This window comes from Pogona vitticeps, chromosome 7 (genome assembly GCF_051106095.1).
Source record: "Pogona vitticeps strain Pit_001003342236 chromosome 7, PviZW2.1, whole genome shotgun sequence".
Classification (NCBI taxonomy): Eukaryota; Metazoa; Chordata; class Lepidosauria; order Squamata; family Agamidae; genus Pogona; species Pogona vitticeps.
In genome coordinates this window covers 3,908,076-3,926,538 of record NC_135789.1, presented here as the reverse complement: position 1 = coordinate 3,926,538, position 18,463 = coordinate 3,908,076, and the positions used below count along the sequence as shown (strand labels likewise).

Here is an 18,463-nt window from a genome sequence, read left to right as displayed (position 1 = left end):
CACCCTTACTTTCTTTGCTCCCTGGAAGACAGGAATACCCTGTGACAGCATTTCCTGGGTTAAATCAATTTCTAGTTTTTCCTGTCTCTTCTTCTTTAAACTGCTGCTTTAATTCAAGGCAGATTGAATTTCTGAACCCAGCAGCTGCCGCCTCCCCAGGACAGTCTCATCTTTGCAGCAGAATGGGGGTGGGTGGCTGGGGGAATATCAGCCGGAACTGGAGCTACGGGTTGCAGGCAGTGATGGCAGTGACCTGGCCCACCTCCCTCTCCTGCCTTTGCAATTTGAAGCCGGAGACAGTAGGTGGGCCAGGGTGAGGGATGTTGGCAGTCTTGGGCCTGCCATGAGTCAGAATAATCGCTTCCATCCTCACCTCCACTCCGAAATTCTGCTTGGCTGGCTTTGGGAAGTGAGGAAGAGAAGTTGGGGGTGGGAAAGAAGAGAAAGGAGCATTTCAGCCAGGACTGACGGAGGCCTGCAGATGTGGAACAGATCCTTGCTCAGGCAGAGGCATGCATGACAGCCTGCAACTCAGAAATAGAGGGGCACACACACAGTTTGCAAATCAAAGGTCCCATGTGCAGTCTTCAGTGGGAAAGGTCTCATGGTTCTGAGAAAAATCTCTGAGCTTGAGATCTTCGAGAGCTACTCCCAGTCTTAGCAAAACCATGTGGTGTTAGCAGGATCACCATAACCCCTATTTGGGGTTGAAAGCCCTGCAATGCCCAAGCTCAAATGGAAATTGTAGTTTTAAAAGGAGGAACTGTAGGCAGCTTTGTTCATACTTAGAGCTTAAAGTTTCTCAGCTCCTGCAAGATTTCCATTGGAACTTGATTCTTTGGAAACGTTCACCTTGGTCCTGGACAGCTGTCCAGAAGAGAAGAGTGTGTTTTTATCCTTGGGTTCCACACCTCCACAGCCCCACTGAAATTGGCTGTCTGAGAGCAGAGGTGTGATCTGTCTCTCTGTCCTTGAGTGACACCTAGTGTCAAAGAACAGAAAACATCATCACTAAGATTAACAAAGTGTGGGCTGGTTAGCTCAGTGAGCTAGACCCTGTTTCCCCACTAGGCCTGCCAGGGGAAGAGCCAGCCTTTGTAGCCTTTGGCAAGAGTGCTCCCCGGGAGAAGGGAACAAGCTGTAGACTGAAAAGTGTTTCTTTTTGATCATTCCACAAATTCTTCTAGCACTGGGATTGCCTGGACATGCTTTTCAAAAAGGCTATGAATGACAGTCTTCACTAGAATTGTGGGTTTTGTGAAAGGGGAGTTTTCAAGAAAGGCAGCACTACTTAATTCAGGTGGAAACTTGGATCTGTCTGGATTTTGTTGGACTGCGGCTCCCATCATCTGTCAGCTTTGGCCGCGATCACATTGGCTAGGGGTGCAGTTGAATCACATCTGAAGAGCAACCCCTTGCCCATGGCTGACACTGCTCTCCTGGGCAGCAGCTCCTAATGCGGAGTGATGGAACGTAAAGCAGAGTGATGGAACGTCAGAGCAAGCAGGAGACATTAAGCATGTGAAAGAAGAGGTGGCACTGGAGGTTTGATCGTGGTTAAAACCAAATACAAAGTGAAGCAGGCTATGGAGAGATTTGAAGAGGAGGAAGGATGTAATGTTTGTGCTGGAGTTGAGTCTGGAGAGGAAGTCACAACCACAATTTTAAGGTTTCTGGATGAGGCTCATCTCTAACTTACATCCAGACCTGCTCAATTTCAGCGAGACCGTGGTTTCATCAGACCAATTGAAAGAATAGATTGTGCATGCTCTGTTCCTCTCTAATCACTTGCAGAGAGAGTAAAAAAACGCAAGCAAGGCTTTTTTTTGGATTAAGAAAACTGTTAAGAAATTACAGGACCCCCCCCCCCCATTTCCCAGCTGAGCCTAGCAACATAAGCAGGAAGGGGATTATGGTTTGCCTAAAAGAGCGACATGCTTAAGAGAGACAGTCACCTGCCTCTGTAGCTCACTTTTTTCAATACATGCCAAGAATAAAAAAATACCCACCCTCCATAGCAGCTAATACTGTTTGCTTCTGAAAAGCCTGCAGGTGGCACCCTTCAGCCAGCAGTTCACCATAGCCGTCTGGGCCGTATGGGGTTCCTCTGAAGAAAAGATATAATTTCCAAGTTTCCAAATAAACTCTAGACATTTAGTGTTTTCTTAATAAGAACTTGTTATTATATCCTCTTTAAGCCTGGTTCAAGTGGTGGGAAGCAATGGACTAGAGATGACCTTAGGAGTCCATGATTCCATTTTCTCTTCCTTCTTGGGGTTCTCAGCTCTTGAACCTGACCCCACACAGCTGCTATTATGCATTAAGGTGCCACCATGTTTTTGTCTCTTTTTTTAACTTTTTTTTTTAAATGTTTTCACCTATAACCTGGACGGGATTATGGGAGAGTGCCTAAGGAGGAAGCGGATTACAGGAGGAGAAGAGAAATTCCCCCCAGACCCTCTTGTTGGGGAGAAGCCACGGCTAGAAAGTAGAGGAGGAGGAGATTAAGAGAAGAGAAAGAAAGACGAGAGAGAAAGGAAAGAGAGGCTAGAATGGAGAATAAGAGAGATGAGGAAGAACAACTACAGGGAGGACCCTGGGAGGATGGAGAGATGAACCCTGTGGGATGGCAATCGGAATGATGAGACCGTGCCCTTGCTGGAAGGATCAACGCGGCAGACTGAGAGAGACTGGGTCCCCACTGATTGACCGGGACCATGGAACAATAGTTATGGTAACCCGTTCCTGCTTGAAAATTGGAGACCCCTTCTGGACCCGTTGGCAGAAGGAGAAAAGACTCCTAATCATGTTACAGACACTTGTTTATTGTTAAATGCACCAATAAATCATTCACCTGTTTTGAAGCAACAAAAATCTACTGATTTCTTTGAACTGAAAGAGGAGCCCAAAGTCGAACCCTCATACTCTGACTCAGCTCTTTTATTCAAAAGGAAGTTTGCCTCTCTCTCTCTCTCTCTCTCTCTCTCTCTGTGTGTGTGTGTGTGTGTGTGTGTAAGAAACAGGACGTGGGTTAGTGGGTGACAGGCACAGAGTATGTTTACAGTCTATGTATAAGAGGAGGCTCGAAGTGGGGGGGGCAGGGACTCAAATTTTTAGTTTACTCACCAAAGCTGTGCATGGGGGGGGGGGGAGTGACATTTCTGATCAATCTGTGTTTTTGTAAACAGCTTAGTGGTTTAGGTATTTGGCTGCAGAGCCAGAGGTTGGGAGTTTGATTCTCCCATGGGGCCTCCTGGGAAAAGAGCCAGCCTGGGTGGCCTTGGGCCAGCTGCACCGTCCCAGGACACCCCCAGAGGAAGGGAATGGGAAACCATTTCTGAATACTGTCTACCTAGAAAACCCTAAAAAGGGTCACCATAACTCAGAATCAACTTGATGGCACACAATTATTAATTCATACATTTTATTAGAACCCGAGAATTTAATTTGGGTCATTCCAAAGGCTCTTCCTCTAGCATTTTGGTCTAAACTGTGACCAGATAGACCTTTTTATTTATTTTATTTCATTTTATTTTATTGCAATGTGTCCCTCCTTTGTTGCTCTTTCCAATAACTCTTATACATCGATATACTGCTGCTGATTGTGGGGGCTCCATGTTGCTGCCAGGGGTAAAGTCCCCTCTTCCATAAATTGTCCAGTCTTCTTTTTAAAAGCTATCTATAACCAGTGGCAGTAGATAGACTGGCAGGACAGAACTCAAGGAGATTTTATTACTTTATTGGTTCCCTTCTTATCCCTTTGTTTCCAAGGAGCTTAGAGTGGCATGTATGAGTCTCCCACCACCACCACCACCATCCCCATTTTAACCTCACAACGACTCCTGTCAGATAAGAACAAAGAAATAGTGACTAATCCAAGGTCATCTGTTGAGTCTGCTTAGTGGCTGAGTGGGAAGTTGCACCCTGTTCCCAGTCTTAATAGGAGACAATGAAACCACACAAGCTATCAAGTCTAATTTAGCCCTTAGTAAATTTGTCATGTCCTTCCCTCTTTTTCCATGGCTGCTTCTAAAGATGTTCAATAGCTTTTGCTATCTGGATAGGGTGGTTATGGGATGGATGAAGAGGCAACTGAAGACTAGGGGAAGGAGGCAGATACTTAAATCTCTGTGTGTGCGCATGTTAACAAAAAGTTTTTAAAAGCCCCTTTGATTCCAGAAAACAAGACTTGTTGTCCTTGATAAACAAGGACGGCCCGGAGAGGAAGCTCTGCACACTGGTGTGTTTGTGGGAGGGATGGTTGCCTTCTATTTCTGGAGCGTCCCTTTGCATTTAAAGAATTTCATGTGACAGGTTGGGAGTTGGGGGGGGGCTATTTTTGGCCTCTGAAAGCTCTCCTTCCAAAGACTTGCTGCCCATGCCTCCAGTGCCAAGGGCAACAGGCACCACACCATGCCACGCCGCAAAAGCTTTGCCGTGCTACTCCCAGCATGGCTCCATCTCCAGCATAAGCCGCCTGCAAGGTAGGACCCGCCGCACGTTCGTTCCCCCCCCCAACTCCCCTGCCCTACCCCAGATCATATTTGCTTCGGTCTTCTTCCGAGGTGACCACTGTCTCCGGCTTGGGAGAGGCTGAAGTGCCCTCAAGGAAGCTGTTCTGACTCTTCCGGTAACTGAAAAGGTCAAGACGGAGGGTTTATGTGTGTCTCCGGCTATGTCATCAGAGTAAAGCAATGGAGAGAAGAAGTCGTCCAGGAAGTATGGGAAGGGGGTATTTTTAAAAGGCACCTGCAACGCTCTCCCGTTCCCTGGCCTGGTGGACTTAGCAAACGCCAGGACGAAGCCTGGAAGGTCATGCCGGCTGATGACTACACCAAACCCCATGCCTGTCATTTTGAGACAATAGCAAATACAACAGACTTTCCTAATGAAAGCACCCATAGGGGTTTGGGTCATGCCCCACATTGCCTCTGAGCACCGGAGCTCGTTGCTTGCTCCAAAAGGTCCCTGAGAGAAAGAAAAAGGTGCCCAGACCTGGGGCAAGGGCTAAAAAAAGGCATCAGGCTTCACTTGTCCCCACAGGAATAAAAGGTAAAAGGGTGTCATTGGGGATCTCCCAGGAGGGGATGAAGTTGCTCTTTGACTCTGGTTTCCGAGGTCATTGCAAAACCACCTCTTCCCATCTGTGAGTTCCCACCCCTTCAGTTTACAGAACCCATCTTGGCTTCTTTTTTCATGCTAATGTGAGGCAGAACTTAGGGGAGAGGTAGTGGAATATTGTTAAGTAATGTTCTGTCCTATAGAACAGACTCTTTATATAAGACAATTCGTTTACATTGTTCTGTATTTATACGATGGTATCAGTTCGAAGAGGTGTCCAGGGAGGTGTAGTGGATAGAATGACAGAATAGGATAGGAGCCCTGGGTTCGAATCCCCACTTGGCCACAGACACTCACTGGGACTAGTCATACCATTCCTTAAATATCTCACTTCCCTTAAAAATCACTATAAGCCAATTCCTACTTGGTGGCACATAACAAGTCAATTCCAGAATAGCTTACAGTAATCAAGAATTAGGCAACTCCTGCCTTCAGGGTTATTATCTACAAGAAACCAGACATAAGGAAAGTGGGATGGGGAGAGAAGAGGGGGTCAAAGGCAGTGCAATAGATTTTTTTGTGGAAATGGAAAAACTGTTCTGCACCCAGTTCTCTTCAGGTTTGTATCTCTTCTTCAAGGTTGGCTTATTCTTTGCTATTATCTTGCCCCTGGCCCTCCTCCTTTTCTGCTGTTCCTCTTCTCCCTTTTCCTTTCTGTTCATGAGTTCCTCTTGCTTCACCCATCCCCTCAGGGCAAGACAGTTCCTCAGCAGCTTTACTGATAGAGGCTTCTGATATGGGTGGTCCAGGCATCTCCCTCCTCCCATCCCAGAGAAATTTCAACTGGAAATAGACATTGGGGAAACAACAGGAAGAAGGGAATGAGGTTTGAGAGGGTAAGTGAGGAACCTGTAGCCCTCCATCTGTTGTTGGTCTCTTCACTCCCAGTGTCCCTAGATATTGGCCAGAGCTGATGGCCACTGAAAGTTCAATCATACCTGCAAGTCAGTCAGTTCTCTGGCTTTGATTAGGAGAAGAGACCGGACAGGAATTGTGGGTTTCGAGAAAGGACTGGAAGAAAACTTTCCCAGAGATCTTCCATGAGCTTTAACAAGCCACAAATGCAGCCTCTCTCCCTCCAGCTGTGATCTAAGAATAACAACAGCAGCCCACCTTACATCCTTAGAGAGCTACCCAGGATGGAATATATGTGGAGAGTTTTGGCCAAGGACTTGCGCTCTCAAAGCAAAGAGTTCCATTTTCCAGTCCCTCTGAGAGTTATTTTTTTTCTTCGTCATCTTCCTTCCCTTGTAACCCCACCATCCCTTCCCAGATGGAGAACTTTGAGTACAGCATCCTGCTGAATGACAGGGACTGGGCTGAATTCTACTTGGCCTCTGAGGAATGCAGCTTGATTCCGCCAGCCTTGGCCACCGCTGAAGAGCAGGTCCTCAGCGACCTTGAGGAAGGGGAGGCCGAGGAGAACAGGTCGATCCGAGTGAGGGTGGGCCCTGTCCCGCCTGTCCCGGTGCACAACACAGCCAGCTGCCTTTCACACGGAGTCCTGGGTGCACAACTGTTTGCAGAAGACGTTTTGTCTGGCAGCGAGGACGAAACCGATCTGGGCTCGGTCAGCAGATTTCTGTGTGGCAGCAACAACCTCCCAGCTAGTGCAGGTTTTCCTCAGTCTTCCTGTCCTGGGGAATATCAGCTGCCCTGCGCTGCTCTGAAACCATTGCAAGGCCAGTGTGGGGAGGCAAGACCGGTTGCAGGACTGGAAGCTGTGTTTGCTACCAAAGAAGGAGAACCAGAGAGAGGACAGAGGCCCATAAATTCAGACTGTCCATCAACCGTGGAGGCAGCTTCTCCCCTCCAAGAGGAGAACCTGCGGGAGCAAAGCCCTGGGCATCAGGGGGCAGAAATACCTGCTTGTCCTGTAGGTATAAGCCTGGAGGCCACAGAAGGGATGGAGCACCCTGTGGGAGAAAAGGAAAATGCTCCCCTCTGTTCAGAGTTACAGCTTCCTAAGGAGGAGAGTGTCTCTGTGGATGTCCCACTTCCAACATCCATAGAGAACACAGCAGTTTTGGGAAATGCAGAACCCCTTGCTTACCCAAGTTCCATGTGCTTTTGCTCTCCCCTGGCTCCAGAACCTGGAGGAACTGAAGACCCAGAGAAGAGTGCCAAGCCCCTCCAGGTGGTCTTGACAGCAGAGGCAAAACCATTCCAGGAAAAAAAGCCTTCCTTGTTTCAAGAGCATTTGGTTCTGGCTGGAAAGGCCTTGGTGTCACTGGATCCGCTGTCCGAGAGTCACACGGAAACCCCTCCAGAGAGGGTGAGCCAGAGAGAAAAGAGCGCCATGGATCTCAAGGAGGGCAAAGATGGTAGGAAGGATGTCAGCTCTTCCATCCTGGAAGGACGCCAAGCTGACCAAGGGAGACTCTCTACCTGTGATAAGGTGGAGCAGCCATTTCCAGGTGGACTAGAAGGAAACATGCCTCTAAACCCAACACAAGCAGCTGCTTCCAGCTGTGAGAAGACTTTGGATAAGCACAGAGAAACAGCTGCATCAGCAGGAATGGCAGAGGACGGCAGAGGCAAAAAACACAGTCTCCATCTTGGTATGGATGCATCAGTTCAAGAAGGACCTTATCCTGTAATTGAAGGAGGCAGGAGATCTGAATTTGGGAGGAAACCCATTCTCTGTGGCCTGACAGTAGAAGACTCCCTGGAAAGTCATTTAACTGACTTGACGTTGGCAGAGATGTATGACTGTTTTTGGGGGGATGATGGCAAAGAGGAAGGAGGAAAGGTGGGGGACGGACATCCATCCTCCTACACTGCCACAGAACTACCCGAGATGGATGGTCCTGAAATGTATGAATATTTCTTCAGTGAAATGGACGTTGCGGAAGAGGGTCTGAGGGACGAAGCCTCTGAGACATTCCTCAGCTCTGACCTCCAGTCAGCTCCACCTAGTGGTTCAGAAGACCTAAGCTCAGAGGTGGCCGCTGGCGCCATGCCTATATCCATCCCGGAGGTTTATGAACACTTTTTTGCCAGCGGCACAAGGGACAGGAGAAGCTGGAGGGCGTTCCTCCTGAGTGTGCCCGCCGCAGAGGCAAAGAAGGCTGCACGGGCTTTAAAATCCCTCCTGCGCAGACCTGCAAGCCGCCTCCGATCCCAGCCCATGAGCCCTGGGGCTCTCTTACGGAGAAGTTCCCAGGGGAAATTAGTGCTGCTATCTCCCAGGCTTTTAGATGAAAGCCGACTAAGACCACAAGATGGAGGGATGACTGTGATGCAACCAGGTAACAAATCATTTTCTCTTATAGAGGCGGACTTCTGCTTCTAAGCGTTGGCTTCTCTGATCATTTTTACATCTCTAAACAAGCATGCACGGGTTGAATGAAGGCTTCATACATCTGAGGGATCATTATTGAGAATAATCCAAATATTTATGTCTTGTAATAGTATATCCAGATGGATTATTTTAAGGCCTTTGTTAAGGAGTACACCATTCAGGAAAGGGGGGACACTCTGGACTTGCTCAGAGATGCATTTGGCTAAAGAAGAAGCTAGTTCATTTCCTTAAGGAATGGATTTGCCACATGTAACTAGAGTCACTATGCCTGAATTGCAGGAACATTTGAAAACAACATTGGAAATCTTTGTATCTCATTGAGTTAGATATCTGGCAACAGAGCCAGGGAGTTCACTTCCCCACTGTGCCTCTTGGGAGGAGAACCAGCCTGTGTAGCCCTGGTTAAGCTTCATAATCCCAAAACATCCCCAGAAGAAGGAAATGGTAAAGGGCTTCTGAGTTTCTATCTAGAAAACCCTGGGAAGGATTGTGATAAGTCAGAATTGACGTGATCACATGTAATTATTAATAATAATTGTTCACAGGCTGTGCCATGAATTCTAGTCTTATTATGGAAATATTGGCTGATGCTGTGAAGTTGTATATGAGACCTTTCCTGTGGAGTCATAAAACCTGAAAAACAGAACATTTCATAAAATGCTGGGATTTGGGGTAGAACAGAGAAAGAAATATGGCCAACAAGATTCAAGGAAACTGCCATTTCTCTTGCTGTACCTCTTACACTCACCTAGCCAGTGACCTCACTATTCACATAGCAAGGCTATCTTGCCTTGGTGATGATGACCAGTTAATCAGCCAATCTTAAGGCCAAAAACAGGCCAACGATGGAAACCCATTTCAGAAGATGAAAACTAAAGTTTTCCAGAGAGAGAGCGAGAGCCATGATAAGTCCACCTTGAAGTCTCAGAGGATCTTAAATATTAAGAAATTTATTATGGTCTGAGCTTTGATGGGGTTTCATCCACACAAGCTTACGCCATAATGAACTTGTTACTGTTTAAGGTGCTATTAGACCCCTTTGTTTGAGTTTTACAACCATGCTCTGAAGGTTAAACATTTCACTGCCCAATCGTGTGTATGTTTATCCAGAAATAAGCCTCTTTGCAGGTTACCTCCAGCCTAAGAGAGCATGTGATTAGACTTGCAACCTTGAGCGGGAAGGAGGAGCAAAGTCACCAAAGGGAAGCCATGTCCTGGAGAAATGAGCTAGGGAGATGAGCAAACAAAGCTAGTTAAACCTAACTCCTGTTGGTATTAATACACCGACTGACCTTCGGCCACTAAAAGTCATTATTGTTCTTGAATCTCAAAATAGAAATGAGTAATTGTTGTGACCCTTCAAGACACTGGTTAGAGTTGAATTGCAATGCCTCAGTAGAGATTAATTTCTGAGTGGGCAATGCTACAGGAGGACTTGGTTCCAGGATGAGCCTGAGCCCTCCTTCCCAGCAGGAGCTGGTGCTCTCTTGTTCGGCAGGAAGTGCTTTGTATGTACGTATGTAATGCTTATGCAGCATTGGCACCCAGAGAAAACTGGGGAGGGAGCCTGGGTGCTTGGACCTATCTTACAGTGAAAAGCAAGGCAAAGAGTGAAGAACCGGCATCATGACTCACACGTCTTCCTGTTGCTGACCACTACTGGATATAGTTTCTAAGTCAGGATTATGGCCTGGAACCAAAATGTTCCCATATTGACCCAAGTTATAAGCAACCATTGTGGCACCCAAGGCAAGCATAAGTTGCCTAGTGCATGGGAACAACCCTCTATCCCAAAGAAAAAGAGGAGGGAAATGTAGCACAGTAGTTAAACTGCAGTAACGCAATCAAACCCTCTGCTGAGTTTAATCCCAACAGGCTCAGGTAGCCAGCTCAGGGTTCACTCAGCTTTCCATTCTTCTGAGGAGTACTTTCACATTATGTAGGGCAGCATGTAAGCAGCACACTTTGCTTTGCTTTGCTTTTGGTGTCCCTTAAAGAAATATAAAATTACCACTATTTTTAAAAAAGAAAAGTGAATAGGGACAGTATTGCTCTTTATTTTCCTGATGCTCACCAATTGATTCCTCTCTAGATTTTGGCACCCTATACATTTTGGTTCCCTGGAGCAAAGCCCCAGTTGCTTTGCCCTCATTACTGCCCTGCTAGTTGACACACAAAATAGTTTGTGAAAAGTAAACAGTTAAAGATGTCTAAATGCCTAGCATGACTCTGGAAAATATAAATAGCTGTTGATCCCAAAGGCAGACTTGAGACTGGGGCGTAGGGAGGATGGAGAGCAATGAAAGGAAATCAAAAGGCTGGAAAAGCCAGGGTTTCTCGGATGTTACTAACTGTGTGCTGGCTAGATATCTCAGTGAGTTAGGTATCTAGTGGGAGTTCGATTCCCCCCTGTGCCTCCAGAGAGAAAAGTCAGCCCATGCAGCCTTGGGCCAGCTGCACAGTCCTAGGATGCCCCCAGAAGAAGGGAGTGGTGAACCACTTCTGATTTTTCTCTGCCTAGAAACCCCTGAAAAGGATCACCCAAAAGTCAGAATGAGGGCACATTATTTACTGACTCTGTCATAATTTAAGAGGACACAATATGGACTGTGGGTCATAACAACCTGGCAATGGGGTTGTGGCACCAGAAAGATCATTTTGGAAACCTTTTCAGTGCAAGCCTTGGGAAGGCAGATCTGGAGTCAGTCCAAATTTAAAAGAAGAACAGGAACAAGAAAAAGAAATTGAATCCTGACATGTGGGGAAAGGAGAAGAAGTTGGTGGGGATCAAAAGGCAGAGGCCGGAAGGAGTCATGCTTTAAACAGTTGCATTTTTCATGAGGTTGGCTCAGATATGATGTGAGCAAGAGAGAGGCAGCTGCTCTTAGTCTTCCTTTGAAAATAAATAACTCCATTGGTTCTGCTTTCTCCCCGCCCCCCACAGAGAGACCCCTGTCCATCCAGCCGGTTCTCACGCCCAGGGACATGTGCTTGGGCTTTGTGGCATTCGCTGCGTGGGCTGTGAAGACATCAGACCTGCAGGCCCCGGATGCGTGGAAGATTGGTAAGGCCCCTGGGTGGGAGAGAAGCCCTGCTCCTGGTGGATTTGGGGCAGAAGGGGGTGGATTTAAGCTTGAGAGATAGCCCAGGAATGTAAACATACCAGTTTCGTTACAGAACAAGGGCATTATGAAGGGCTAAAACTGTTCCTTCTATATTACAGTATTATTATTGTTGACACTTGTTTAAAGAAACTTCCCTTTCCCCCTGACCTCTTTTCCCTTTTCTCCATGTTAAAAGTTCCTTGCACCAACCAGAAAGGCAAGCTCTTGGCTTCAGCCTTACACCTAAAAGAAACTGATTTATCTTGTGTGCAAAAAGAGAGAGAAAATACCTGTCCCCGGCCTCTATGCGTTTCTGCAGTAGCTTTTGGCTTGAATGAGTACCTGGTCTGGAAAGAGACAATCCCAGAACAGTGACTCATGCAGAGAAAACAACAAGGGGCAATTGTGCTAGATCCCTGTGCGTCGTGCATAACTGAACAGTCCAACAGCATCTGCTGCACACGTATGGCATAATTTTTTTCCCCCTGACTGGAAGGTAATCAAGCCCAGAGCATTATTGCCTGCAGAGGTGCTGCTGCCATCCTCCCTTGGTGATTGTGCTGCCTTTCGGCATCAGGTGCAGCCAATTTACATGATCCAACATGGTGTAGAGGCATGTCAGAATACTTGCCCCTCCCCATCTCTTTGGAAGGAGACAAACCCAGACTACTGCATCAGACAGAAGGGGGACCTTGGATAATACTGGGCGGAGGACTCCACTACCCGACAACCCCAACTTTTGTTTAATGTTTTAAAAACAAGTGGCTAGTCCTCATCATTGAAAATATGTGATTGAAAGCGTGGGTGATGCCTGGAGGAATGCCAGGTGTCAAGTGAAGCTACACAGAAACGGGGTCAGCTCCTGATTTCTGCCTTATCATTCCTGGGAAGGGAATACATTATGCAAAACAGGGAACAGCTTCTGCATGAATTATACAAATTGAGAAGGGTTGCTTAGATTTTATAGCATATGTAGGATGTGGCATTTTGAGTGCTCGTGTGATGACTTTCAACAAAGAAAAAAAGATGACTGTAGGATGTGTATTGCTTTGGTCTAATAATTTTGCCAGAGAGAGATTAGACCGCTTCATTTCTTGCGGACAACATAACCGTTTGTCTTTCTTTTATACCTCTGCTGGAGCTGTGAGCACAAACCCCTTCTTTTACCTCCCCAGTGTTGCTGGCAAACTTTGGCTCCCTCTCAGCCATCCGCTACTTCAGGCGGCAGGTTATCACGGAAGGATGGCATGGAACCTAAGAGACGCCGGCCAACTCCACCAATCGCTGTTTGGATTGCTGGGGATGATTTGGAGAAAGCCCATGTGTTCTTTGAAGTTAGGGAACTGTCTTTTGCTGTCTTGTCTTCCTGGAAAACCAAACTCATGGATATACTGTATGTATATAACACCCTACCCGTGAAAAGAGGAAACGAAGCAAAGACAAAGATGGAATTATGCACGGAAAGTTATTTCCAGCTTTTCTGCCCCTACACAACCAGAGAGGCAACAATCCCCAAAGCTCCCATTTCTTCTCTCTTTCTCCATCAGGAATTTATCTTGAACCCATGGAAGGAGGTGGACTATAAATAAATAACCCAACAACCGTCTCCTTCGTAACTAGCTGGACAGCTGCATGCAAGAGACACACACCAGCTAAGGAGAAACTGGAAGGCGTTACCCTTTATAGAGAAGGACACTGGAAAAATTCAGAGACAAGTTTCATGTTCTCTAAAAGCAAAACACAAGTCACTAGAAGGAAGTTGTGATGGAATAGGGTGTCAGTGAGAGACGACAGATGCCAGAACAGAGGCATGTTGCAAACAGGGACAGCTTTAAATCAACAGTTCATATCTGGCTACAAAGTCAGAGGTTGAGAGTTCAATTCCCCACTGTGCCTTTCTGACAGGGACTGGACATGACGGTTCATAAGGTTCCTTCCAGCTCTGTAGTTCTAAGATTAAGATGATGATTAAAAAGAAGAACCGAGGTCCACTATGTCACCTGAGGATTGAAACTTCAGGCTTAAAGGAAAGGTTTCAGAGGGGGGGGAAATTGGCATGTAAGCTCCTTTGGAAGATTCTGAAATGTCTAGAAGACATAACCATTTTCTATACAAAATAAGAGTTACATAATAGACATGTTTATGCTTGGAAGAAATTGTGTATTAGTACTGGCCAACATTTTCAACATTAAGACGTCTGTCCTTTTTTGCAGTAGCATATGTGACTTTGACAAAACATACTGACCTTTCATTACAGAAGAAAACAGGCAGAAAAAAAACAATTGGGCCCTTGGAACATCATAGCCACATGTTCTCTGAAGGCAGCTGTTACGACAAGCTATATCATTTGTACAAAAGGTGCAGATCTGGACCTGGAGTTATACAAAGAAGCTTTGGATTGGTGAATGTCCTCATTCCTGGGGTGGCAGGAAGCTGCTGATGTAATAAAGGTGTCTAAGGAAGAATTCTGTGTTACTTGGAAAAGTTTACAAGTTCCTGTGCTGATGGAAGGAAAGCCAATGAAACTTACGTCTCTACTTGCTTTGTGTTTGTGTGTTTCTCAGCCCAGCCTTCTGTGGTGTGCATTCAACTCTTAGTGTCTTCAGGACTTTAAAATTTGCTTGTCTGAATCCTGACATCTCAGCAAGAAAATATATGGAAAGGGCTTTGAACAGTGCAGTACTAATGTCCGTTCCGTAGTGTATTTGGTTGAGCTAAGATAATAAAACTTAAGTACTTGATATTCATTACTAATGCATTTGGAGGTGTTCAAAGCACTTTATGTATGTTATCTTGCTGAAGGGCTTGCAACAATCTTATGAAGTAGGCCAAGATTTTTTTAGGGCAGAGGGAAAGTATCAATGCTGTATGAAGTACACATAAGAAAATGACTGTACTGCCTAAAAATACAAGTGAGTTTCCTATTTCTGCATCTTCATGCTATGAACAGATTGTATAACAGTGTCTGGGTTCACAGGACCTGAAGCAACTTCCAGGGGTTCTGTGGAGCATTTCTTCCCTCTGATAACTGAGGATTTTTAATTTAAAAAGTTGATGACATTATCTGACACGCATAAACATACATACATTATTCTTGGGCTTTTCTGTTCTCTCAAAACATAGTTGTTTTGTTACAGTACCTGCAAGAAATCGGTTCTCCTAGCAACAATATACTGTGGTAAGCTGTCGCTGCTGGTGCAAAATATGAGTAGGGGTATAGGTTGATCTTTAATGGGCAATCCAGACCCATTAAATTTACAAAGGAACTGCTCCTAATGGAGGTGAAAACTGCTGGACCTGGTTTGTTTATATGGATGAACCCACTCGCTAGGAGCTGTAATAGGCTGTGCCATGCAATTCTTAAAAGTACAGGAGCAATAATGGGGGGAGGGACGGGACTTGGCAACCTTACATTGGAATTATTCTTACTCTGAACTCTCACCATCTCTTCTTGCAACTGGATTCTTCAGGGGGGAGTGGAAGTCCTCCAATCTGCCACATTGCAGGAGGAAGAGAAAGAAGAGAGAGTCAAAGGGGCCTTCTTGGAGGTTTCATTGGAGCAGCATTTAATTAGCAGTTGCTCTCTTCTCCATGGATGGGGCCCAAATATAGTTACACTTAGAGGATATGCCATCATCCTCTTTACTAGATCCAGGTGAGATACAGGACCCTGGCAGACGAAGAGAGGGAACAAATTAGTGGAGTGTTGGAAATCTCAGCCAACAAAAGGGAAACAAAATCCCAGGAGTTTCGACTGAGCTTGTTGGAGCAGCAGAGACCCAACAGGAAGCAACCAGCCCTGACATGCCTGGAAGGGGTTGTTCATTCCACTGACTTTTTTTTTAGAGGAGGATTTATGGCTTTCCAAGTCTGACCCACAATTTTGGAGATTCAGCCTCCATCTCAGCCTCCAGAGGAAGGAATAAAATCTTAAGAACAAACTAGACACACCATTGATTGCTTTGATGCACTTAATATGCACTTTTTTGTTATTTATATGAATGTAGAGGGAAAACCCCGAGCAATTAAATATGCCCAGTGAGGTTTATCTCCTCCTTTCCCTAGTTCTGAAAAATATTTTCTCTTCAAAGCTCCTGTTTGTATCTTGAAAAAAAGCTCCCCTTTCCTTTAATATGATACAGGGAGGTACAGTTTCTGGATGGTTTGAGAGTTATTTGAATGATATTTTGAATATCATTGCTATGTGCTTGCACTGCTCTTTGTGGTAAAATCCCATGTTTCTAACTTTCTTGGGATGTAATTGAATAGAAGCAAAAAGCTCGGTTGTATTCAGAGCCTTGTTTAAAAAATGCTGTTCCTGCTCTATGAAGCAATCATAACCACAGCCTAACCTGAGATAGGACTGAATTCCTTTCATGCTTCGAAGTGCTGTTCTCAACCCTCTAGGGCAGTGGTTCCCAAACTTTGCTCCCCAGAGGTTCTTGGACTACAACTCTCAGAAATCCTGGCCGGGACAGCTTGTGGCCAAAGCTTCTTGGAGTTTTGGTTCTACAACCTCTGGGGACCCAAGGGTGGGACCCTCTGCATGTAGGTTATGAAGCTGAAGCAGGACCCCAGAGACCTGTGCTCAGCCATGCCCAAGAGGCACCTGCTCCAGCATCCCATTCCCACTGTGGACAACCGGATGCCTTTTAGGAACCCTCAACGGAGGGCAGGAGCTTAAGAGCATTAAGCACCACCTTACTCACCAACAGGGATACTCGGAGGCATGTTGCCTCTGAAACAGGAGCTGTGGGGACTGGTAGCCCATGATTGCATTATTCCCCCCCTCCTCACCCTCATCTGGTTCCCCTCCAAGTTAGTAGTTATCATGCTGCTCCTGAACCTGTTCCCTAGGATCCCAAATCTATTCCTATACATCTAAAATACACGTATTCCCATATATCCATACATCTATGTACTTTTGTTGCTGTTGCTGTTGTTAACATGCCACCAAGTCGCCTGCAATTTACCGTGACTGTATGAATGAACAGATTCCACAATGTCCTGTCCTCAACAGCCCCAATCAGCACTTGCAAAGTCAAGGCTGTAGCTTCCTTTAGGGAGTCATTCCATGTCCTCTTTGGACTTCCTCTCTTCCTGCTGCCTTCCACCTTTCCGGGGATTATTGTCCTCACCTTCTTAGGATGCGCCCAGTTTCAACATTTTTGCCTCCAGGGATAGTTCAGGCTTGATTTGCTCTTGGACCCATTTGTTCATCTTTCTGGCCATCCAGGGCCACAAAGCTCTCCTCCCACACCACATTTCAAGCGAATAATTCTTTTCTTGTCAGATTTCTTTACTTTCACACATATACATAGTAGTTGGGAATACAAGAGTGTAATCATCTTGGTTTTGGTCTCCAGTGACACGTCCTTACACTTGCTGATCTTTTCTAGTTGCTACCTTCCTTTTGATTTTTATTTATTTGTTTATTTATGGCTGCAGCCTCCATTTGGTTTGATGATTGAACCAAGGTACAGTATATAAGATAGGAGGGCCTGGCGTGCGCTGGTCCATGGGGTCACGAAGAGTCGGACACAACTAAACGACGACAGTATATAACATTTAAAACTGTTTCCGTTTCCTCATTGTCAGTGTTAAAGTCATCCAGTTGTTCTGTGATTATTATTTTTTTGCTTTCTTAATGTTCAACAACACTCTCCCTTTTGCCCTTCTTTCTTTCATGCAGATTTATGACCCCAACTTTTTTAAAATGCCCAGCAATGCCACTTCCAAACACCTCTGCAAATCGTGGCTAATGGCAAACTCCCTCCCAAGAAGATATATCCAGAGTGAAGGCGAAATTCCCCACTAAATACACTTTGCAGTTCTTAACCACTGCCAAGACAACTTGTCCACGTGCTACCCTAGCGATGACCTTGATGAGTTTATCCTAAGGTATAATCTTGCCAAGGCAAGTGAAATTGGCTGGTATTTAGAAGCACCAAGGGGGACAACGGGCTGCTCTCTACCGCCTCTGCCCTCTCCGGACATCTGACCGGAACTTTACTGCCAAGTGGATGAAAAAGTCAGACAGGTGCAGGGGATCATTGTCTCCAAGTTTCTGTTCATGATCTGTTCCAGCATCCCCTCTCCTAAGTGCCCCAGATAGGTAGATAGGTAGTTATAGATAGATAGATAGACAGACAGACAGACAGACAGATAGAGAGAGAGAGAGAGAGATCCTGAAAAAGCAGCTGACCACAGCAGTAATCAAGTCCACCCAGCATTTAGCAGTAAAAGCTCCACCACTATGGAGCACATATGATGCAGTACAGTACAAAATATGTACAAATACATAGATGTGCACAATATCTCAAAAAAGGGATGATGACGCACACAAAATCACGAATCACACTTGAGTGACGAAGGCTACGACCAGTGATTTTTTGTGACAGCTGAGTCTGCCATCCAGGGGCTCAAGGTCCCCCATCTCCCTATTGGTTTTTTTTTTGGTTTTTTTTTAGCCTGACTCTGAAAAAAGCAGAAAGCCAGCTCAGGAAGGAAAAGAAAATCCCCAGGTGGCCACAGATTCCATCCTTTGATAGAGAGTTTGCTTTGAGATTAGAGGTTTTCACATGACAGGACAAAGGCTACTTGGTCAGACTTCGGACATACCTGACTTAATGAGGTAACAGTCCTTTACATACTCAGTCCAGACATTTGTAAAAGACATATTCAACCCCAGTAGAATACTTCATTTAATTTTTCTAAAGCAGAAATTGCCTCTTTCTTGGAGGGGGTGCCGTCTTCTCTTCCTTTTTTCTTGGTGAGGGATCACCCCGATGTTTTAGGGCTGACAAGTGGGAGACAGGGCCAGGTGCTTGGATTTCTAGTTATGGCTCTGACAAAAGAAAACATGGCATCCAGTCAGTTCCTGGAAAAAGAAGGTGCAGAAGCAGTTTGGTGACACCGCAGTCTGCATAAGGAT

The 18,463-nt window shown here is 45.8% G+C and overlaps 1 protein-coding gene across 1 annotated transcript; it reads left to right on the top strand.

Annotated features, from left to right (window-relative positions):
• The first annotated feature begins 332 nt into the window (after nucleotides 1-332).
• On the top strand, nucleotides 333-15,470 carry PERM1 (PPARGC1 and ESRR induced regulator, muscle 1). Its single transcript, XM_020782268.3, has 4 exons — nucleotides 333-4,484; nucleotides 6,395-8,372; nucleotides 11,370-11,489; nucleotides 12,705-15,470. Exons 2-4 carry the CDS (start codon nucleotides 6,395-6,397, stop codon nucleotides 12,785-12,787), a joined length of 2,181 nt encoding a protein of 726 aa, XP_020637927.3. The 5' UTR covers nucleotides 333-4,484; the 3' UTR covers nucleotides 12,788-15,470.
• Nucleotides 15,471-18,463: the final 2,993 nt, after the last annotated feature.